Raw genomic sequence first — 24284 nt, 5'->3', positions numbered from 1 at the left:
TGACTGCGACAAGTAACAGTTCTTTTCTGTTCCAAGCGCTTTTGATCAGACGGATAAACAGATCAAGATATATAGTATAAGGATAAAAATAATAATAACCTGCAAGGAAAGAGGTTGGTGATAATCAGCAGCGTGTTTGATCAGAACAGCACACACCATGATAATGTGTGGCATGATACAAACAAGACAGAAATCCAGGTACCAGAAATCCACAAATTTATCCTTGAATGAATCTCCATCATGGTGACATAATCACCTCAGCAAGATAACATGCAAGAAAAAAAGAAGAAAGGAAAAAAAAAAAAAAAGAAAGCGAACGCTCTGAGCAGGAAAAAAAAAAGAAAAAAATATTGTCGTCGGCATTAAAAGAAAAATCAACTATGCAAGCCTGAATGACATTTGCGATCGTCAACGACCGCTTGCTGTCTGCTAACTAAACCATGACTAGTCAACACAGTGAAGTGCTGTCGAGTTGTCAGCTGCCACCCCGCCCTCCCAAGCTTCAAACAAGTCTGAAGTCACGTGGTATTCCACCTCCCTTGTGAAAGGCTACCTCCACCCGACTGGCACCTCGTCAGCGCCCTTATGCTGCAGACTGAAGCTCTGACATGATGCAGACGATAATAATGTCGATGCACTCTGACACAGAGTGTTGGGCAGCAGATTGCTGCAATCTCTTGGTCTGTTGCTTACCCACTGTTAAAATGTGTTTCGGAGAAAACGTAGTTGCACGACGCAGAAAAGACCGTTAGCGAATGGTAACTAAACTCGTGTGATCTTCGTTAGATGTTCTACCAGTAAAAGAATTTTGTCACCGTTCATTTAAGAGGTTATGCTTCCAATACTATTTTTTCGCAGAATCAGTTATTCACATCACTAAATATCTATAATGTATGCTTGAGGACGAGCTAGGATGAAGCCAAGGTCGCCAGCATCCCTGTAGATGGCCACGCCCCCAACCAACTCTATGTTCTTTGCAGCATCAGATCGATGTGGAAGCAAACAGCCACATCTCAAATGTCAGCTCTGTCAGCAGCGGCGGATGGCGGAAACAATGCCAGCGAATTATTCACCAGAAAAAAAAAAGGTTTCATTGTATCATCGCTGGAGGAGACAGCCTACGATTTATATGTGAATGTCTTTATTTGAAGCCTCCTACTGCAGACACGATTGCCGAACTACAGATTATTCGGGCCTGTGCGGAGGCAAACAAGGGGACGGCAGATTAAATCCGTTCGTGTGTCCTTTCAATACAGTGCCCATGTATTTAGTGACTAAAAGGTCAATTTTATGTATGGTAAGCAGAGAAGAACTCTCTAGCAACACAGCATGGTCACTCGGACGGAAGATGTAATATCATGTCACCTCCCCTAAAAAATAATGTCGCTTGCAATGTCATTACAAAGCCAAGACAGAGGAGATTATATTGTAAAATACTGGTGTCACTATCAACGACTGACGGCACTGCAGTGACAAAACTGATGTCCTAGTGCTAGGTTGAATGTCATAGTGACACAACTGGTGTCATACAGAGACATGACTGACATAATTACGGTGATACTATGATTTTACAAACCAGTTTGCAGAGTACGTGCGTGTGTGCCGCGGATGTCTTTAAACGAGGTGCTTGCACACACACACGACTCGAAATAATGTCGAATGAAATGAAAACATTTTGTTGTGGACGGTTTAATAAGTTCTTAACTCAATCATATTAAGATTATTTCATTTTAAAATGAATATATTTACAGATCATGAACACTCTGTTGTGATAATGATTAGCGGCGGCATCGGCGACGAATCTTTAAGTCCAACGATAATATCTGTCAACCTCATCACGACAGGAGAAAGAACTCCACAATTTATCTTGAGCACTCATTGAAACCATGCAGGCACATACCTTCGTGCTGAACAGGTGCTTGCACGAGCTTAGTTCAAGGGACGCAACACAGTGCAACCAATTTTCAATTCAGTTACCTCCCTTATAAAAATTGCCCTTTTTTTTTTCCCCCTTGTTAAAATGTCTTTAAAAACAAAAGTGTAAAGCTTGCACACTGATCAGTGTAGTGTGTTCTATGATAGACATGTATAAATAACTGTAGACTTTCAGGTTGGAATGAATAAAACCTGTCAGACAAATTTGTTTTAAGTAAAGCCACAGAAGTGACATGGTCTGAATTAGCAAATATGTTATAGGCACTTACACTCCCAGCAGCATGAAGTGATCCTGAGAGACAAAAATTCATTCAAGACACAGGTTGTAATACCACTTGCAAAGCTAATGTTATATGTGGGATCATTTTCATCTAGAACAGTCACTGACTCTTTTCACAATGTTTACAGGTACAATGCATTGCTATATCCAAAGTTTCATACATTATCTATTATCAGTTTATTTTGAAATACTGTAACTTGAGCTCAAACGACTTTGATAGTTATGGAGGCATAGTTACACAAATACTCCAACTGATCATGCCTCTCCTACAAATTCAGGAGGAGGGGGGTTATGTTCTTTTTTTAGGGGGAGGGGAGAGTACTCAAACCAGAAAAATTATAATGCATTAAATCCACACAATACATTTACTTTGCTGTTTTGACTTCACAGAGAAAGCTTTAGCAAAATGATCATTGATACTTAAATTCTTTTATTTTTCCATGTACAATATACTTTTACAATATTGTAAATCAACAAGAAATCACAAATGTGGGAATCAACATCTGGAGTACCTGTTTGTGCTTATCAAAAAATATTTAATGACTAGAAATTTTCAAGCATTTTTTTTTAATCTTTCTGGAAACGACATCAAGCCCTCTCTCCCCATTCAAATATCATTTAAGGCCGAAAAAAAACACACACAAAACAAAACAACAATCAAAGCAGTAGTTGTTCCTATATACAATTAAGAATTTGAGCTAGCAGTCTGCAAGATTTCAGCAGAAGCCTTCAGCAGACTTTCTGTACCCTGCAGAACAGGATCCCCTGTGCTAAAATCCACAAGCTGTGCTGGGCACGTTACGTATGTCTGTTGTGATCCTGACCCTGTTCCTGTCACCACCACTTGAGTTGTGACGACCTCTCCACTACGTGACATACCCATGACAGGCAATGTTGCTGCCTCCATGAGTCCTGCTCCCCCAGGAACGGTTGTAGTTTCTATGATGGTGATAGGCTGAAGGGTGCCTGCTGCTAGCCCAGCTTGAATGCTGGCTGGGGTGAGGGCAGTGTGCAGAGTGGGCATCCCACCATCACCGCAGTCTGTGAGGTGGACTACATAGTGGTCAATGACTTCCTCTCCATCAAGATCACCAAGACTTTCCTAAAAAAAGAGTAAAAGAAAACATATCACAAATAAAAATTCAAACCAAGTAGCTTATTTAAAATTATTTATGAGTTTTAACTTTGTTATAGATAATATCAATAATAGGAACTTTGTTCGGTAATGCGGCACCATTTACTGACAATCCAGAGCAGGCAAAGGTGGTCTCATGATCTTTTTCAGGTCATTAGTGAGATGTTAGAGACCTCCCTTTTCTCGGGGCCAGCTTTACATGAGGGCAGTGCCCATCTCTCCCTAGCTGCCTTACCTTCCTCAACCCTCATAAAAGTCAGGTACCCATTCCTGCCAGCTGGATCAACTGGGCTAAGTGAGCTGCACTACACGGGTATCAGGGATGTACAAAAATTCAATTATCCTGTCCTTTATAAGGTCTCACCTGTGTAACCGACTGTTTGTTCTCCAGAGATGCCACAATGGTGGCTGATGTCTGATCTTTCACAATATGCTCTCCTCCACCTACTTTATCTCCTTCATTGTCATCATCAGCTACCATAGTAACTGCTCTTACACGTGAAGTCCCCTTCTTATGACTAGCAATAGCAGCTGCCACACGAGCACTTCTCAAATGGATGCCACTGCCAGACCTCAGGCCTGACTTTCCAGACAATCGCCTTGATCCAGTCCCGTCATCTTGGTTCGATGCTGCACCAGATATCGTTACCAATCGTTTGCGAGGCCGCCCAATCTTACGGCGATTCCGGGGTCTGAACAGCTGGGGTTCTGCTCTAGATCTGTCAGGCTGACACTTATGCACATTGAAAAGCTTAGCTCGGAAATACCCTTTGCCACATTTCTCACACTGGAAAATAAAAGCATTCAAATTTTCAAAACACTCTTTCAAATGTCTACTTACTTTTGCATTTCACAATCACCTGAAAATGTTCACGATTATAGGACAGTAATAACAAAATCATAAAATAATAAATAACATTGCTGAGCTGAATCACAGGTGCTAAAATTAATTTTTAAAGCCATGCAGTTCAGTAAACTTAGGAAAGCATTTGAAAAACACTCTCAAGACATGAGCAAAGCTCTCACTAACCTTGAAGCGATAGTCAGCATTGTGACCTCGTTCATGTTCCATGAGGTGTGGTCGTCGGCTGAAACCCTTTCCACAGACACTACACTTAAAAGGCTTAATGCCGCTGTGTGTGATGATATGTGACTTGAGCTTATCAGGTCTATTAAACTCTTTGTTGCAGCCTAACATGGTACAAAAAAAAAAAACCCCATTAAACCACTGGTGCAAAACTGCTCTTTAAAATCGAATGCTACTCAAAGTGAAGCCATGAGGAATGAAACTACCAATGCAAACTTTAAACCAGGGATGCCCAACCTACGGCCCCCAGGCCACATCCAAAGATGCCTCATCCAGTCTGCTTATTTCAACCAGACGCAACATAATTTCATTTTTAACATCATGATTCTGGCAAAACTGCCAAGTTTTGGCCTGTGAGAGTTTATATCATGTCCAGTCCGGCCCTCGGGCGAGAAAAGGTTGGGCACCACTGCACTAAACAATAATTATCAAAGAACAATAACTCATGAATCTCTTCTCTTCGAGAACTCTGTAGTGATGGCTGTAAAAACAACAATTTTGATGTATGATAAGCCATACTAAACTAAATATGTGTTTTCTGATATACAGGAAAAATTATGCATACTTTAAAATAAAGCACCAACATTTTGATCAAGTACCCATAACATAGGTTAATTTTGAAAAAGCAGCAAACCTGTCAGGGATTTAAAGGGACAGCGATACTTTTTGATAGCTTCATGGATGGTCATGTGTCGTTTCAACTTGTCTTTTCTATTAAATGCTGCATTGCAGGCTTGACACTGGTAAGGTGTTTCTCCAGTGTGAATCAGCAGATGGGACTTGAGATAGTGTTCCGTCTTGAACCGTTTACCACAAGAGTGACATTCAAATTGTCCTGTAAGAAAGGCAGAACCTGACAGATCTGTCTTCTTCTTGCATCTTGTTAACCATTTCTATTCATCATCTACCTCTTCATTCACCTGCATTCTAACGGTTGTCAAAAGAGGTATCACTTGTGTATCAGATACCAAATGTAGGGTACATTAGAACAAAGTCATTGGCCAATTTTTTTTGTCTGCATATTGAAAGAAATATGAATAACACAACATACCATAAAACATATCACTTTTTTTTGGAGTGGAAAACAACCATGACCAACTTCACCCTGGGGTTGTATACAGGAAGGACAATAATTAAATGTATGACTAGATGCGCTTTCAAATCTTGACTTATCATCTATTACTGCTATACTTTTTAGAATGGCTCTATGCTCATACTAGGACATTACAAAAATGGCATTTACTTAAAAAGTGTTAAACAAGTCTTCTGAAGAATGATTTCACCTTCTCAAAATGTCACAGTAAATCAAAAATGTTATTGTCTTTCATTGTGCATTATGCAAGCAGTCTAGCTGCAGCTAGACTCTCACCTTCAGATCCATGTATGGGGAGGTGTCTTCGTAGAAATCGCTCACAGCTGAAAATCTTGTGACAGTGGGGACACGGATACTGATGGGTGGTGGTAGCCAAGTGATGTTCCAAAGCTTCTGGAGTAGTGTACTTATTCCCACATTTGGTGCACTGGAAATGCCTGCAACAGGGTTACAAAGAAAATGTGTAATTAATTACTATTGACAATACTTCTTGACCTGTTTCTTAACCAAGTAATCCTTCAAGCACGGGCGATGCGTGCAAGATTAACTTTCAAGACATTTGCCTTATGCTGAAAGCTTAAAGGTCTAACTTTACTAAGGACTGAGCAGAGTAAATCTGACACTTACACAAGCCTGTACACAAATACAGCTGACTCACCGTGGTCCAGATTTAAGGCTCTGACTGGGATAAAGACTGTGTGTGTATTGGTGAACTCCAAGTTCATACAGTGAGGGAAAGTACTTGTTGCACTGGTGACAGCGATAGGTCATTTCATTTTCATGTGTCTTGGTATGGTCCAGGAATGAGTCCAGCTCTCGGAATGAAGCTCCACAGTTCTTCATCACACATTTGTACACCTAAAATTAGGAAGCAGACGCATAAAACTTCTGATACAGAATTTCACTAAATCTGACCAAGTCATCAAACAAAATCTGGCTGATGAACAATGTCCAGATTTTAACACAGTAAGAAATGTGTTGTGGCTAGTAAGCTCCAAACAAAACAAACATATCTTTCTTTGCAAAATGATGACACAAGTGCACATGCAATGATGACTAGCAATTTTACTACTATGACAAAAACAAAATACTGACTTCTTCCTGACTTTTTGCAGAATAAACTTCAATCATCTAGTCCAGGCACTGATACCACAAGCGCATTTCAGAACTTTCAGGAGTAATCAATACATACTCTATTTAATAATAATTATAATAAATGCAAAATTTATATAGCTCATACTCACACTTCTAAGGATCATTCTCTTAGAACTTAACAACAAAAATAAGACATGGGTAACATACAAGGGACAGAAAAACAAGCATATGAATGACAGAAGAATAAAGAACAATACCGATGACAAGAAAAAAAAGCAAAAAAAGCAAAAAGGAACCAAGTAACAAGCACTGAGAGTATCATGATTTTGCAAAGACAAGCAAGGAAGTAGTAATAAGCTGAAAAGTGGGGAAGGGTGTGAAAAAGGACTCTGTGGACTGCTGTTAGAGAAATGTTTACGGAAAAGGTGCGGTTTCAGTGCACTTTTAAAGGATTCAATAGTGGGCAGGTGGCAGATATGGAAAGGGAGAGAGTTCCATTGTTTTGCTGCACAGTAACTAAAACTCCTTAACCATATGTTGCTGTTCTGGTGACAGGAATAGTTAGGAGACAGGAGACAATGAGGTAGTTTTCTAGGAAGTTAAGAGAAATAGTGAGGGCAGGAGCCTGCAAAGAAATTAAATATAGCACAGACAGTTTGGAAGTGAAAGCGGATGGGTAGTCCATGCAAAAAAATGAAGTAGAGGAGTGGCATGGTCCCGCTTCCTAGCTCTAAGCACCAGATCTGCAGCAAAGTTCTTTGTTGAGAAATGCAAAATGTACTCATTATTATTATTATAAAGTTCTTGAAATTTTTATGTACCTGGGTATCAGCATCAAAGGTCAAGGTCCAGACCTAAAGAATTAACTGTTTTCCATAGATCACAAAAAAAACCACAAACAAAAAAACCAAACTAACCTGTTCTGCTTTGTGCTCCACCATGTGAGTTTTTAACTGAAAGAAGGTTTTGAACTTTGCTGCACAATACTGGCAAATGTATGAGTTGTCCACAACTACTCTTACTTTCACTTGCCCATTTGTTACTGCACTCAGTGACTCCAGCACCTAGAAGCAGAAAAACACAAATGCAAGAGCATACTTTCTTTTTTTTTTTTAAATGTAAATGACAATAAAGCTAATTAAAAATACCCAGGAAAAACAAAAGGTTTTATTTTTTTTTAAACAAACAAAAAAAAAGCCAAATAATAGAAATTACCAGCAAAGCTGGGCCGGGGAGTGGGTGAGCAGTGTTGAGTAGGAGGGAACACAGCTTGTGCACAGTTTATTTCTGTTATTTGGTATTTCTTTTAAATTTAAATTTTTTCTCCATATTTTACCTTTCCTTTATCTCCATCAGCTTCTTCTTCTTTAATGAGTCCCACTGCATGTCCTTCTCCAACTGTTACAATCACTTCTTCTTCTGTCTCTGCCTCCACACTCTCTGGCAGAGAGTTGTCCTCCCCATGTACCATGGGCTGAGGCTTGGGCTGTTTGGGTAGTGTGCTGGAGTTACCAGTGGGCCACACCTTAGACGCACAAAAGATGTGGAATAGATGAAAAATCAATGCAAACTAAGAGCTTGGGCATTTGACTGTACACTGACGCAAACATACATATTTACTTTCAAATCCTGTATGAGGATACCTATACCCACACATACAAGCATGCACTGATATGCATGCACAACCGACAAAAGAAGTCATGGAGCAGCATAGAACAAATACTTCTTTACTGCCTTGTAGGTCACAGGATTACAAGACAACACAAAAACAGAGGTTGCAATGCTATGCTAGTGATGTGGTTGTATGTAACCGTTTCCATGTGTAAACAAAAAACAAGCGCATATGCAGCTTACTTTGTGTGTGGCCATATGCTTCTTTACATTTGATTTTTGAGCGAAGGCACGGCCACAAACAATACACTGGAATGGTTTCTCTCCTGTATGAGCCCGAATGTGCTGCTGTAGATCAAAGTTCTTTGCAAACAACTTGTTGCAGTACTGACACTGCAGTGAACGCCGTTTAGCATCACCCCCGGCTCCCCTGTCACCACGTCTTCCACTGCCTCCATCATCAACTTCACCACTGATGACCACTGCACCTGCTGCAGCTTGAGACTGGGATGACTTGCGACCTAAAAGCAAAACAATGCTTAAGCCTTCACACACCCCTCATTCTGTCAGAAAGGAAACCAGTAAATATGACCACAATCTGCTTCAATTCATGACTGCAACTTGAAACATGCAGCATAATTTTGTTATATATTTGACACTTTATGTCCATGCTCCTAAACATTAGTTTGCTGTTTAAGCATTTATTCTAAGAGCTTTAAAATGTGATCATGCAGCCACAAAAATCAAGGTGATGAAATCAAATGTCAATACCTGCTTTGGTAGGGGTACGTCTTAAGATGGTTGGTGTTGGTTTTTCAGGCAAAGTGATGGTGATTTGCTGTGACTGTGGAGCTGGCTGTTGCTGCTGCTGCTGATGATGATGCTGGGTAGTTAAGGTCTGCATGGCAGGCTGTGTGAAAGGGGTGATACTGCAAGTGGTTGTAGGCAGCGGGGTGAATGAGGTGAACTGAGGGTTGGTAGCAGCAGCATGGGGGTTGAAAGAAGACAGCTGTGCAGGTGGATGTTGGGCAAAGGTAGCACCAGCTGTGGTGATTGCAGGGGCAGGCTGTACTGCACTCAGAATGGTGACACTGCCAGAAGAGCGTGGATTGTAGGGTGCTGCCACCTGCATCAAAAGCAAGCTGACTAGAAACAATGTCTCTCAAAGGATTGTCTGTCCAACTTTAAAGTCTTCTTTTCTCATTTTTTCTAATGCTGTGGTTTTAGTGCCAACAATTATAAGCACGCATTATTAATTTAAAAGCATACAGCATACCATCTGAATAGTCGATCCTTGTAGGCTACTGGGGTCCAGACTGGTCAAAGCCATCAAATCATCCGTCAGAACAACGCCCTGGGGTAGCTGTGACAGTGGGGATGTTGGCAGAGTTGCATATGTTTTCAAAGGCTGTAAAGGAAACTATGTTTTTAGAAGAATTTATAAATGCAAAAAGAGACACCCTCTGTACTTCTGAGTACTGTTTTATATTTTCTTAGATACTATGTGCTACATTTATAGAAAATCACAGGGATTTTTTCAGCATCTAGGGCTATGTCACTCATTTAAAATGAACTCTTTAAAGTCCACTCAAATACATACATTTAAAAAATTTACTCTAGGAGAAAAAAGACTTGTCACTGTTTTGCTTGGAAAGTTCACTTGCGTAGAGTACGCATCTTCTGACACAAATACATAATACACATAAAAATGATTGTGTGTGTATGAGATAGGTGTGCATGTGTGTTCAATGGGTATTTATGTTTATATAAATACACACACAACATGTTATGTTCACAAGTATAAATTATTTTTGTGAGCAAAAGAAAACTTTCTGTCTTGGATTATGCCTGGTAAAGACAATAAAGATGGATGGATTGAGAGAGGGATGGAGAGGAGATGATATTGATGATGGATAATGATAGATGATGATGATGATGATGATGATGATGATGATCTGCACAGTAGATTCACAAATAAAAACAAATGATGCTTAAATACAGATTTAAAATACTCATACCACATATTAAAACACAGACCCGCAAACAAATATATGGAGACTTATTAACAGACATTAATACAAAGCAGGAAAGAATAGTACAAAAGCATACCACTAAGGCACTACATCAAAATGATAACAGGAAGGGTTGGCAGACATGGTGAGGTAGAGTCTACAAGTCTGTATTGAACGACTGAAGTACCTGTATTTCAGCACAAAGCAATTATAATCTGTGCAGGAGTACCTACCTGAGTTACTGTGCAGATGCTAGATGTGAAGGCTGTGGTACCTGCAGAACCCAAAGCACTGCTGAGTGCAGTTTGAATCCCATTCTGTACAGGCTGCATATGTGCAAGTGGCTGAAGCTGGTGCAGTGTCTGTAGAATGAACACTATGTGTAAGGGGAAAATAATTTTCATGAATATGCCAAATATTTTTTTTAAAGTTTGAAACTTGAAATTTTAACTATCGAATTTGAAATACCTTACTCTTAGCACTGGTGGTGAAAACTCTTAAGAAAACAAATTAACACTAGCATAACCTTTCAGCTATCTGTTCACACCTGCTGCACTTGCTGTTGCAAATGTTGCTGGTGTGTTTGTTGCTGATGAAGCTGGGTTTGCTGGTGATCAGGTGCAGGCTGCACCACTTGCTGCTGCAGATGTGCAGATGGTGACATTGCTGCTAAGCACTGCGTTTGCTTGTGAGTGAAGAAAATATTGAGGGAAGTGAACTGCTTTTTGCACCTTCCACACTGGAACACATCCTCATCCTCTGCTGTTTCATACATAGAAAATGTTTAATTGATTCTTAAACAGAGTGTTAGGTACACATTGAACAGTAGATTTTCATGTATTAATGACAAAGAAATCATCAATGTTAAAAAAATGCCTCCAAATTTTACTAAATTAATGCACTTGTATTTTTTTTTTATATTTATAAATATTTCCAGAAATTATTCAGGGTTTTTTTCATATATTTTTCAGAAAATTGTTGCCTAAAAAGGTTACGGAAATTCCTCCTGGCCTTGATATGTCCTTGCAATTGAAAGGAGGCTATTTTCAAATAGTTATTGTATTGGGGTTGGTGTTTTAGATTATCCTGAGCCTCGCGTAAAATGTATAAATGTTTAAGCTATGACAAATCATTGCATAAGGTGCCAGCTGTATTCAGACTTCTTGTAAACTAACTTGTAAGTATGAAATACATTTTTTTTAATCTTCTCAAATGTTAACACTAGATCTTTTTTTCTTGATGTAAGAATTCCATTTTATAATAACACTATTTATATTCTTTACAGGGTCCTAACCAGTTTTCTTTTTCATCATCATGCAAGATACTCATGTGACCAAATAGCCCCCTTCTCTTCACATGATACAAATCAATATTTAAAGACTTGGGAAGAGAAGGGGATGGGGCACAGTAGGTCAGAATGATAGAATTGTTAAATAAACCCAGTATTTTTTTTTAATTGGTTCTTTAACAGCAGGAAGATATCTAAATATTCTTCACTACTGTTGCTTACCATTTGCTTCTTGTATTTGTTGTGATTCCAACAAGGACTGCACTGCAACAGCTGCCTGGTTGTCCACTCCCATCCCCTGTCCATCTATCCCGATTGATGTCATTCCTGTGCCTTCAACCTGCAGGGTGCTGACTGAGACTGCTGACTGAGAATCTACCCCTAAGTGTGTAGCATTGACCACAGGTTGGGTGTCTACTCCCATTTGTGCCACAGTACCTGCACTCAGGAATTATTTATAAATGAGTCACATACCTGAAGAGGGAATTTAATTACCTTTTGATACTTGTATGAGCATTCCCAGTCATGATTCTCCCTCCAACACAACTTATATATATATGTTTCTACCCATTCACTAACCCAAGTACATGGTTATTAATATTGCTCTTGGGTTATTTCATTTTATATATCTTTTGTATTTTTCCCTTAATTGCGTCATTCATATTTCATTACTGATCATTTAACTATAAAACCTTTAATTGGATCTATAAGATAACTTATTTTACATTTTATTACCTTAATTTCTTAATACCGTTTTTGCTTGTAGATCTCACTATTTAATATTTTACATTTTCTCATGGTGAATATAAGCACCAAACTGAGCGTAACAAAGAAAAATCATAATACGCCCGCCGCCCGCGCGCGCACGCACGCACGCACACAAACATCAGAATATACAATACTCGGGAATACACCACTTTTCGAAAATAAGTCGGCTGCTAAGGAAGTAAATTTAATAAATACCAATTCTTCATTTAAATAACAGCGGCTAATAAAAGTTATGAGATGTTAACAGTTGATATTAAGGGTTTGCATCACACAGCAGACGACATACCTGTGAGCGACTGATAGCACAGCGTGAGACATGTGCCCGCGGTGTCTGTGGTGCTGCAATTTGTTGTCAGCCGTTCCATGAAGTACAAGTCCTCCAAACAATAAAGACAAAGGAGAAATTTCCAAATGAAGTTGAAAAGCTTATATTCAATATCAAAACACTAAAACAAGAAAACATTTAAATATATCATTGTTAAACAGGGAGAAAATGTATGTTTAACTCTCCAAACAACCAAAAAAATTACTTAGACTATTTCCTGAATGGAGGGACAGCCGGTCTTCAATATGGCGGCTTACACCCTCCGTTAAGTGAAGCAACACAAAATTCATAGGCAAAATCTCTTAACTTCTTTACCATGGCTTTAAAAAGTTAAAGCTAAATGTAATATATAAATTTGTGGAGTAAGTAAATGAATGTATGAGACATTGCTTAATTATTTAAGAACTTGTTTCTTATTACTTCCCTTAGAAGAGATCTTTTAAAAGGTCAAGGCCAAATTCACTCTGTTGGTGAAAAGAACAAGTCCATGGTTACAAGACTCTTTAGTTTTCTCAAATTTAGCACAGACTAAAGAGGAGTAAATTGTTTGTTACATTTAAAAAATAAAAACAACACTCAGGTGTTAGTGGGTGGGAATGATGCAGATGTTGAGTTTCGAGTCAACCTTTAGCTGTTCCGGGAGAGGCGATGGAACTGTAGTGATGGAGATGTGTTGATCGAGGCTAAATAGTTGCTTTATATATTGTTTTTCTTTATACACATTAGAACTCGAGAAAAACACCCAACATACCAGTGTTCTATATACAAACATTTGTGCTTAAGGCTACCAACAGTCCAGCTATATATCAGCACCAACCGTACACAATTGCTTCAACCTACAGAACCTCAAGTGATAAGACCAAGGACGGATAAAGGGAATGTTAGTTCGTGATAAGACGATCGGAACCTATTAAAAGGAAGGAGGAAATTGGTGTTTTACGCCGAATCAGCAACTAAGGCTATATCACGGCAAAGCAGCCAGCCCTGTAAATAGATACCACTTAGAATACGTATTACACTAATGTGTTGAACGATATTTGGTTTCAATGGTTCTTACATGAATTGAGAGGGTGCTTTTGCATGTATGAACACTTTCTGCGACAAATTTTTCTTGCTCTGATAACACTTGTCTCAGGGTCAGATGTCAATTCATGTTCTGTGGTGGTTGAACTAAAGAATAGTGACTGCTGAGTTGGAATCCAATAAACATAATTAAAAATAACTATTTTTAGATTCTTCACTGTTGTCAGATTCCTATAGGAATTTTCATCAGAACTTGGAACAAAATGAAAACAATTGGATATTTTATTAAGCCTAAGGTAATGAAGTATTTTTAATATTTTTTAATATTTGAATGCAATTTTTAAAATGTCACCTAATTGTGGCTGTCTGTTAATATAATATTCACAAACGTTTTGACAGTCAAGTTCATGTCTTTATGAAGACTGCAACAGTTAATTGCCAACAATATCAACAGTCAACATTTTAATTCAATGTCATGATGCATTTTAAGCACTGCTTGCAAAACTTGAAAAGCTGGTTAATAAGGAAATATTTATACCGTAGAAAGATTACATTTCAGGAAGAAGCCCTGGGCTGGATTTCATGTGCCTCTATTCTGCTTATCAGCTGTTAGGCACAATATTTCAAGTTTCACATCAAAAGTCACCATGATTATTTACATGTGCACTTTTCTGAATAAAATTTGATTGTGATTGTGTGAGATAGACCTGAGCCATCACTTGTACTTGCAGACCATAGAAATTTGACATCTTATTCAGTAACAGTCCTTTTCTATTGGTGTATCTAGTATATTTGACATCTCTTTATGTCTGTATCCTGTCCACAAACACACACCTTTTGAATGAACACCTGGAGCAAATTTCAGAAAGGTTTAATAGTAGCTAAGCAGGTATAAGCTTTGGCAATATAAATGAAAACTGTAGTCAAGAAATAGAGTCTGGAAAAATCCAAAGTTCATCTTCCTTCTACTGTCAGTGTGCTTGGCTCTACGACAATGCCCAGTCAAGACACCAGTGGTTAAATGCAAACAGGCAGATATATGCTGCGTTAAAAAAATTCTACTTAACAGACATTCCAAAAAAAAAAAAACCCCAGGAACCCACAAAATAATGAAATACTCAACAAGGAATTTGTTCTCTCATGATGCAAACGAATAATTTCTTACTCAGAAAAGCATACTGTGAAAGAAAGACGTGAGCTTTTGTCGTGTTGAGGGTCTATCACATTGTTTTGCATATTTTCAAATACAAAAATGGTATTCAAGTGTAAAAAGGATAACAATACAGAGAAGCATACAATATAAACTGCTAAGCAAAAGAGACATTACAATGTTATATAATCAGACACAAACATGAAATGTTTGTCCTGCAAACAGGGCAAGTACTTCAAGTCTTAGGATGTGGCTTTTTTGAGTCTAGTACAGTACACACTTCAAGTTCAACTTTTTGTGTAACAATTGTGAAGCAGACCATTAATACATTCAAGATATTAGTTTACTAAAATGCCAAGATATCTGTATCAAAAGATAGAATTTGTGAATATGATGCACAAGCTTTAGTTAAAAGGCTAATAATTTCTAGTGCTTGCTCTTTTCCTCTAAAGCATTAAAACTGTCAGGTATCTATGGAAAACAAAATAACAATCATTTTCAATTTATGTTACATGAGCTACAGAAAAACTGAGCATTGTTTCCCATCTGAAAACATTAGAGTCAAAGGGGAAATTCTGACACTAACTTCTCCAACGTTTGAAACAAACTTTATTTAAAATGCAGAAGGAAGCTTGAAATGTTCTTGAGCACTTACACATTTTGTTAAAATGTACAATTCAAATGTCAATCTAAATTGGTCCCTTCTTGTATAAATTCCAATGGTCCATTATTTTATCAGATAATCAGAACCAATTGTGCCCATGACTAATCCCATTTCTGACATCTGTAAATATTAAAGTGAATTTTATTTCTTCTTTTAAGCCACAGCAAACAATGGTCCCTTAAACCCTTCTCTTTCACTGTCATAATGACTGAAAGGGAAATGTTAGGTATAGCTTTCTAGTTCAAACATACAGAGGAACGCAAATGCAGCAGGTGAAAATATAAAGCCTATGATGTATGAAGTTGTACATTTACATTCTGCATTAAATGTAATTTTCAATTTCTTAAAAGTTCAGAGAGATGATATTCATCTTTATCTTTGTCTTATAATTCAGTTTACTGAAATTTTTTTAAAACCCTTTTTTTGGTATCTTTATGTTCCTTCAATGGGGTTCATCCCATAGTTCCATGCAACTCTGTAAATTTCAGAAAATGAATTGGTAGCGAAGAAAATTTCTTGAAATCTTGATGTCATTTTTTTCCCCTTGGTAATTTCACAGGTGGATGATGAGGAAGGGAATGCAAAGGAACTGAAGACATGTCTACAGATATTTAGCAATTTACAGAAATTAGGTAATCACGAACTGCCTCTACAGATGCACGCAGCTTTTCTGCTTTCACTGAATCATCTTTGCTGGCTGCTCCCACCAAAATGGTGTTGCTGATAGTGAAGCATGCTGAGCGTTTTGATGCGTTATCTGTCTTTTCCTTCAAAACAAGCAAACCATCTTCCAATATGAGGGCTGCATACTTGCTTCCTGCAATTGTCGTTCCTTCAGAAAAGACGTTAACGTCCTTGTTCCTGATTATATCACAGATTTTCTTGGCTTCTGCTTGGGTTGCACCCAGTGCCAAGGAATCATTTGAGCTATACAAATTACCATCAAACCCATAAACGCTGGCCAAGGGGGCCCCGTACAATCGAATATTTTGTGCGTAAGAATCCCAGCTCATTTTGTTGGATTTGCTGTAATCTGTAACAAATGATAGACCAAACAGTTGATATATTATAATATAGGCATTTTGTTTGTTGCTGGTTCTTTATCATTATAAACATGGCTTTTTATGACCACTGACAAGGTAAAAAAAGTCCATTGTAAAAGTGGATTTGACCAAATTTTTAACTTGTTATTTGTTAAAAACTTTCACAATAAGGTGCAAAGGACTGCAGACTGAAACTGTTATTACTACACAATATGAGTTCACACTAATTTTCAACTTTGTATGCGGCCATTTCATCCTTTAGTCTTAGCCACAACTGAACATGGCAAATTAAGATGAAAACAACCCTCCTGATGCCTAAGCAACACCAAAATAAATGCCTGATAAAATTCCTGACCATGTAGATGATAATTTTGATGCTTAAGATTTCCTACTGCCAAAATGACTTCTTGCTATCACATTATCCTGTGAAGCCCAATGTACAAAACCTTTGTTTTGAAAACCCATGACAAATCTAATTTCTTCTGGATATTCAAGTGTTGTGTCAAGATCAATTCAGGTAGGAAATGTTAATTCTGAAAGTTTTAACTTGGATTGACATGCTCTATAATTTACATTCTTTGATATTTACTAAATTAGATGAAGTTTCTCAAATACCAGTCATAATTTCAATGTGTTCAAGGGTCACCAGATTACTCAATCACTTTCCAACATGACTAAGACAACTTGATCATTTACAGGACCACCATTCACCATGACTGAAAGATGATTCAGACATCACCAAGACAATTTAAGAAAAAAAAAGTAAGAGACTTTTACTGCTGATGACAAAAGTTGTTAAATGCACAGATTAGATAGTAGAAATCAAAATATATATCTGGTTTGCACCTGATGACTTCTGTGTAATAAGATACACTTCATGCTTGTTTCAGAATTAAAGCACAAAACTTTTAAAATATGGTGCAGTTACCTAATATGTACTTAAATAGAAGTTGCTTGAGCTTTCTAGAATAATGACTTATCAGTCCTCAAAACAGTTTTTAAGTTTCTAAGTGCCTAAATATTTTTATGTGATATGATTTACTTAAGTTTCATTTTGTTATATTTGATATAGATTTATAATCATACTTTACAAAACCTGACTAAAATATAATGCCTGTAATCGCAGCCAAAAGGATTAACTTGATAATTATAACTTTAAGCTACGAATTCTGCAGCTTTGTTTTCATCCGGTTTACTACTATTGCTGACTGCTAATGGAAGCTGTTTATAACTTTTGGGTGTGGTGTACGTAAACGTAGTTCTTTGGCGTATCCATAGTCGTATACCAAGCTTCTTTAGGAAGTACAATATTCCACATTAGAATAACATGACGGAGACTCCCTATAAATAGTTTCATGCCCTCGGCAAACACTCAAATTGCCATGTCACGCTTACAACTCTTACCGCGACAGAATTTCTCGGGCGAGCACGAACCCATTAAAAATGAACCCTTAATTAAGTCCACATCAAAAAACGATAGTAGAAAAATCAGATTAAGGAAAACTAAAAGTGTTGATTATCCTGATATATAACTTCAGCAAATATGAATGTCATACGCACACGGATCCACAAACTAATATCGGAGAGCTCAACCAGGGAGCAGGCGTTCGCCATTTTCGCTTGTCCACGCCCGCGTAGCCGGATGGGACAAAATGACACAAGACCAGCCACGTCAATAGTACACTCATTAGACATAAAGTTACAAATTATGTTCCTGTGCTGTATCAATAGTACTTCTTTTTAAATTTCGCCATACTAACATCGGAACTTACCTACCTCTCACTCGTATGCGTGTAACGGCTAACCGCCTCTCGTTCGACTCCCGTATGCGCCGGCGTCACTACGACCTTCACCTTAACCCTTGCCAAGTGCGAGGTTATTTGCGCAGTTAGCAAGTCTTGAGGTGGCCGAGATCGACATACATCTCCTTCCTCGTGGCTGCAAGCGCGCGTGTATGTTTGTGTGTGAGAAAGAGAGACCATAAGAAATTAAAACAGTCAATACCTGGTGGATCGCATAGAAAAAAACCTTTGTATATCACTGACCGCTCGATATCATGCACATTGGTATGCAATGGCACTATGGCAGGCAAAATTAAAGCCCCAAACCCAAAACTCCGTTTTTCTTCAAATTTTGTGCTTTAAAAAAACTGTTACGGCGATATCTGTTACAGGGTTTAAACTGCAACTCCTATCAGTGACAATTAATTAAATATTTATTAATTCATATCACAACTTCCATGATTCCAAAAGCTGCAATGCTGGGCTGTCGGAAACACCTAAATAATAATTATGAAAAGAAGATACAAATCCACGGTCTGTAAGATAAGTTTTGTTCTTTTCTGTTAAACGGATAATTAAAGCTGAATAAAATGTAGGATTTAATGATTGATTTGAGCAGATGAAGACACCAAGATGCAAACAATTCATATACTCTGCTATGTCGTCCCCTTAGGAGTCTAGAAAGTTCTAGCCTATGCCGCCCTTGTACTCTGTCTGCTCTAGTGACCTCTCCACAGACCCTTGATGGATGTACGCATGCAAAGGGCAGAGGTCAGCTCTCTTGTAGTTCAAGCATCCCGGCAGAGGCATCTCATGCATGGGCCATATATGGAGAATCAACTTTGACTAGTCGGCGATGTGGATGAAAATGTGCAACCCACTTATAAATACACAGGCTTCACGAATATCTTTTTATCCCATACTCAGACAAGTGAATTTTTAGTTTTAGTACTTCCTTCTATAACATCACACAATGCGGACATGTTATTTGATTGCCTGCATTTTTAGAAGTGAATCATTATACATGGTTCGCTGACTCAGCATGACGTCACGATTCCAGAAAATGTCAAGATGGAAACTCGATCGATTTCGACCGTCCGACACTTGCAAAAACTTTCTATAGTTCATCACATTGTATAGCTTGGCGAGTTCTTCGCTATTTTTTCGTGCTTTCTGACTTTACTAGCAGGCTATACAATCAAACTCTAATCAGGAAGTTTCGTCGACACCACCTGCACATTTCCTAAAACAGAAAAGCATTTTTGATCATTAATATTACTCCATGTTGTGCTTGAAGTGACCTGGGATCGAGGTATGCATGCCGTTGTAGTCCTATAAATGTAAAGAGGATGCACATTATTTTTTAGAGAAAAAAAAGCAGAGTACAGCAATTTATTGTTCTAATAAATGAGACAACTGTTGTGCTCGTCAGACAGCTATTTCAACACTGAGTTCGTTACATGTGCAAAAGGCATGGCAGGAAAAAAACTGCAGTATCTTCCTGGTTTGTCACACGCGGAAGTTCATGAGACATAGGATGAAAGCCTCAAAATCACGTGATATTGGATAATGGACATATATAGACATCTTTCTATATATGATATATATGTTTACTCACTTCAGACATTGACCACGGGCTGCACTGAATGATCTCTCTTTCATATTTTTGTCTTCACGTAGTGCGACGAGTTATCTTATTCCAGTTTTATGTTTTATGCGCAGTTATAATCCTCGTGTGGAACAATTACCCAAACATACGATATAATTACCAGAGCCACGTGCCCCATGAAGTGTGATCATTCACACTTCATTCAAGTGTTCAAACTTCTTCACGCCTTGACTCCGAGATCTTTCCTTTGATGTTGCATGTGTTGCTGCGTCTGTCGTCTTTTGTTGTTATGTTTTGGTCTTTGTGTGTTACTATTTAAATGTGTTAGTTTGTATATTTTTGAACGTTTTGCTTTCGTAAAGGCATTCAGCCTACTCTAAAGGGGGGAAATTGCTTTGAATGTCTATCTGTAATCTCAGCATGATGGGACATTCACAATATCATTAATTGCATTCTCGCTCTAACGCCAAGCCAGAGTGCAAACGTTCGAATTGTTCAAAGGCCGTGTTTGTGGAATTCAGGACGAAGCTACATCCTGCCAGCACAATATTGCCAGTCATCAGCGGTAGTCTGGTCAATGATAGGCATAAGTGGAGCACAGGGTCGACATGTTCAGTAATGATCAATGTAAAAGGAAATAAGACAGCTATGCAGTGACTGGGTTGATGGTAAGACTTCCGTGTAAGGTCCAAAGGGACCAAGCCTGTTGCATCCGATCTGTGAATCCAAGAGACACACAGCCCACTGCTTTCACCGTCTCAACCTAAAGTGCCACACAAAACCACTTGTGCAGTCTAGCGAGGAATAACACAGCCCGAATCCGGGTGATCCAGTTTTGTTTTGTTATTTCACAGTAGTACAATACTACCCACTCAGTTTGCTTGGCAAGCCAAGAGTATCGGGTTGATAAATGACCTCCTGGTGCTGTTTCCAGGTGTGTCATATACACCACGCCAATGCGTGCGGTGACTCACGTGGCGCTCACGAGCTATCAGGAAGATTAAAGCTTCCGGATTTGAAAGTTCGTCTCGCTCCCGGAAGATAAATAAATTTGTATTCACACTATAGCTGTGCTCGTCTTTACGTGGTGTGGATTAGGGAAGATATTTGACTCTAGTCAGAATAGCTGAGGGCTCTCAATTGTTATCTAATCTCGTTTATAGGTCACAGGGTTCGAGACAGGATCCGAAAAGAATTGTTTGTTTCTGCTCTCCTTTTGGTGGCTGCTGCATATCTAGCCTTGAAAATGTCACCTAAAAGGCTATAACCCTAAATACAACAAATACAACATGAACCTCAAAACAGGAAGAAGCTGTGTATGTGTTTATTAATACAAGTTACTGATTATGCCATATATCAAGTGCCGCATTCGTATGATTTTTCTCTAATTCCACTAGTTGATTAACATTCACTTTAACTGTTAGTCGAGTGTCACAGAAAGTGATGTACGAGTATTCTCTTTGCTCACCCTACCACCCACCCCAACCCATCCTATAAATGCACCTCGATTCTAATGCGCTAACGAGAAGCACATCCTTGGTCGACAAGGAAATACTTAGAAAGCAGCTGTATAAAATACACGTGGCAGTCGTTAATATTCATGATCTCCACTTTTCCTGTCCTTGCATTTTGGTGTTCCTGAGTATCGTTTATACCGTACTGTAATCAACACTTTATGCTTGAAACCCTTTGACACATCGACTCTACTGAAACACTTAATAGCAGAGTCTAGTATCCACTAATCAAAATGTCTAATTAGAAAACAATCTACATAGAGACAATGACTTTAGTTCTAAATTTCAGAAGGAGTTGAGGTACGTCTAGTGTTGTATTGTTCCCAGGCTTTAACAGACAAGGCCAAAGTAAAAAAAAAAAAAAAGTCAGCACCGTTACTAAAAAAAAAAAAAATGCATTAAAGATGAAAACAAATGCATTTCATACAAGACGGGTGAAAAACATTGTGGTAGTCTGTGGATATCTCAAAGCTAGAGTTTAAAAAATACTAAGACCTAGCTTGACATGTTGCTTTTGACATGACCTCGACTAGACGATATATAGTCGCTCACAAACACCTGGCTACCACTCACCACAACGCGTAGCCTTACGTGTGCTTCGTGTCGAATTCTCATTCTCACACACGCACATAAACATGGATACGCTACCTGCACTGTGAGCAGCAGTCGACAATGTTTGCTGAAAGGGCAGTGGCGGTCACTGGCTGTGCGAATGGCAGTGCAGCTACACGACCTGGCAGGTTGGAAAGATAAGCTTGCAGGTAATTTGTTGGAGCTCCTGCCGCCGGGTATTCACTTGCTGTCTCCAAATGTGTAGTCTCCCCTCTGCCGCCCACCAACTGCTAACATCTGTTACTATATAGCGACAGCTGTGAGAAATGATGCAGCAGATCGAGGGGGATGATGTGAAGGAGGAGCAGGAGGAGGAAAGTAATAATAATAATAAACTAACTTATATAGCGCTATTCCCACCCAGGATCAAGAAGCATATCACACACACACTACCCTACAGTGAGGACATGGGATGTAATATAATTATATTGTGCATAACAAGCAAATATCTGCGTAGGAGCATTTCTCATGTAATGGGGCACCGAGTTTCAGATACTCGCGGCAATGAAACTGAAAGAATGGTGACCAAAAAAAAAAAAAGATTAGTCCCTGGGACCTTAAGGAGCTGATAATTTACCTCAGCACAAAAGAGACGGCTGTGATAAGGTAAGGAAGAAGAAAGCTGATATGGGAAGATTTTTAAAATAACTGTTTGATTTCTGCAAAGCTCGTCTTGCAGCATTAGTAGGGGGCCCACTGAGGAGGCCTACAAGTACCGAGCTGCAGTAATCAAGACAGGACGTCAGTGCGGAAACGGGACGTCAGTGCGGAAGAAACGAACCTTTAACTGCTGCAAGATCGAGCCAGAGACGAATAAGAACGAGCTCAGACAAATTTTCCTAATTTCAAAAAAAAATCCTAAAAAGCTGCACGACAAACAGCGCTGATCACACGTACGAGATTGCAAAGAGAGTGCTTGGTCAATTGAGATGCACACCCAATATTTGTTTTTGTATTTCTGAATCCTGGGTATCAAATGTAAACTTTTATGTTAAATGTGACTTTAACTGCTATTCATGCTTGAGGTGAAAAAGGCTCAATATGGTCTTTTTTAAGTTTCAGCAATGTGGTAGAACAAGTCAGAGGTGTTAGTCATGATCTGACTGGTCCACACGTACATTACGGAGGAGGAAACAGGGTGCAATGATTGAGAAGAGGGATCCTCCGCTCCTATACTAACTTCAAACCCGCACCCAACAGTACGTGACAGTATACGTGTCAGCACTACATCAGAGAGGGTCAGACACCCAACACAGCTGTCGCAGCTGTCGTGGTCTAAGTCTCATCCCATAGCATCAGATACCTATAGAGCAATGTTTAGAGAGTCGATGAGCAGCGATCCCCATTGTCATCCGTAAACGGTTTCATCACGTCTATATCTGATTGGTGTTTGATGCAGAGTTTCACTGACAGCTTTGCAGTGAAAAGTTTGCTTTGGGGTCACAACTATCGCCGTCAGGCAAGGAGCACATGTTCGAGTATTATCCCCGAAATGTGTATTCCTTAGAAAGTTTATATTTAAAACATCTCGATGACAGGTCACCACTGTTATCTAACGTGCATTTGGTGTACATGATCCTCATGACAGTAATGATAATAATAGTAGTAGTAATAATAGAAATGTGTGATAAACTTAGCACCTTATGTTGACCTGCACCCTCCCACCTCTAGCTCTCTCTCTCACAAGGATCGATATTAACTGGTCGAATCGACCCTCACGTGGTCGGATAGACTTTATTGCTCAAATCGACCGGACCAAGACAAAAGGCCTCGTCGACCCACCCATGCGCTGATTTTAGTCTGATCACACCCAAAATTAAGTCCATGAACCCGCCCCTTACTAGAAGACTGGTAGAACCGGCTTTCTTCTTTTTAAATGAGTGCACAATGTATAATATACAGTTACTTGTATGTCACCTGGGGAAATGGAATTAACACCTACATAAATTTTGCATATAACACGTACATCGATAAAACATCCATGCACTTCTTAAATACTATTTTGAGTCAATGTATATCATCATGAGAATGGATACAAACGGCTAACGCAGTCTAATACATTTCTGGCTCAATTCGGAAATAGTTTTCTCATCGTCCTCATATTGATAATTGCTTAAATCTGAATCATGATCGATGTATTGGTCTGTTTCCGATCAGTGGGTTTTCAATAAATACAGAGGTAGGAGCAGATAAGTCTGTGTATAGGAAGGTTAGATTTGTTGCCCTTGTAACCGAAGCGTTACTTGTTCACGCCAACAG

The 24284-nt window shown here is 38.8% G+C and overlaps 1 protein-coding gene and 1 long non-coding RNA gene across 6 annotated transcripts; both read right to left on the bottom strand.

Annotated features, from left to right (window-relative positions):
- Positions 1 to 2241: 2241 nt before the first annotated feature.
- LOC112577247 (zinc finger protein 341-like) lies at positions 2242 to 13088 on the bottom strand. 5 transcript variants are annotated; one of them, XM_025260287.1, is made up of 16 exons: positions 12835 to 13086; positions 12591 to 12681; positions 11759 to 11974; positions 10796 to 11010; positions 10482 to 10610; positions 9513 to 9599; positions 9008 to 9362; positions 8480 to 8757; positions 7962 to 8150; positions 7543 to 7689; positions 6189 to 6388; positions 5807 to 5967; positions 5072 to 5272; positions 4381 to 4541; positions 3715 to 4137; positions 2242 to 3317 (listed from the first exon to the last, which is right to left on the bottom strand). In XM_025260287.1, the coding sequence occupies exons 2-16, from the start codon at positions 12667 to 12669 to the stop codon at positions 2901 to 2903; spliced, it is 3258 nt and encodes a 1085-aa protein (XP_025116072.1). In that variant the 5' UTR covers positions 12670 to 12681; positions 12835 to 13086; the 3' UTR covers positions 2242 to 2900. The 5 variants fall into 5 exon arrangements, with proteins under 5 accessions (XP_025116072.1, XP_025116071.1, XP_025116069.1 ...); XM_025260286.1 differs by having other exon boundaries at positions 9513 to 9644; positions 12591 to 12688; positions 12835 to 13085; XM_025260284.1 differs by having other exon boundaries at positions 9513 to 9644; positions 12835 to 13085.
- A 1419-nt stretch (positions 13089 to 14507) lies between these two features.
- On the bottom strand, positions 14508 to 18415 carry LOC112576916. The gene is made up of 2 exons (XR_003101971.1): positions 18286 to 18415; positions 14508 to 16499 (listed from the first exon to the last, which is right to left on the bottom strand). It is a non-coding gene; the product is annotated as an uncharacterized LOC112576916 (long non-coding RNA).
- Between the last annotated feature and the right edge of the window lie 5869 nt (positions 18416 to 24284).

This window comes from Pomacea canaliculata, linkage group LG12 (genome assembly GCF_003073045.1).
Source record: "Pomacea canaliculata isolate SZHN2017 linkage group LG12, ASM307304v1, whole genome shotgun sequence".
Taxonomy (NCBI): domain Eukaryota; kingdom Metazoa; phylum Mollusca; class Gastropoda; order Architaenioglossa; family Ampullariidae; genus Pomacea; species Pomacea canaliculata.
This window is presented reverse-complemented; position numbering and strand designations above follow the sequence as displayed.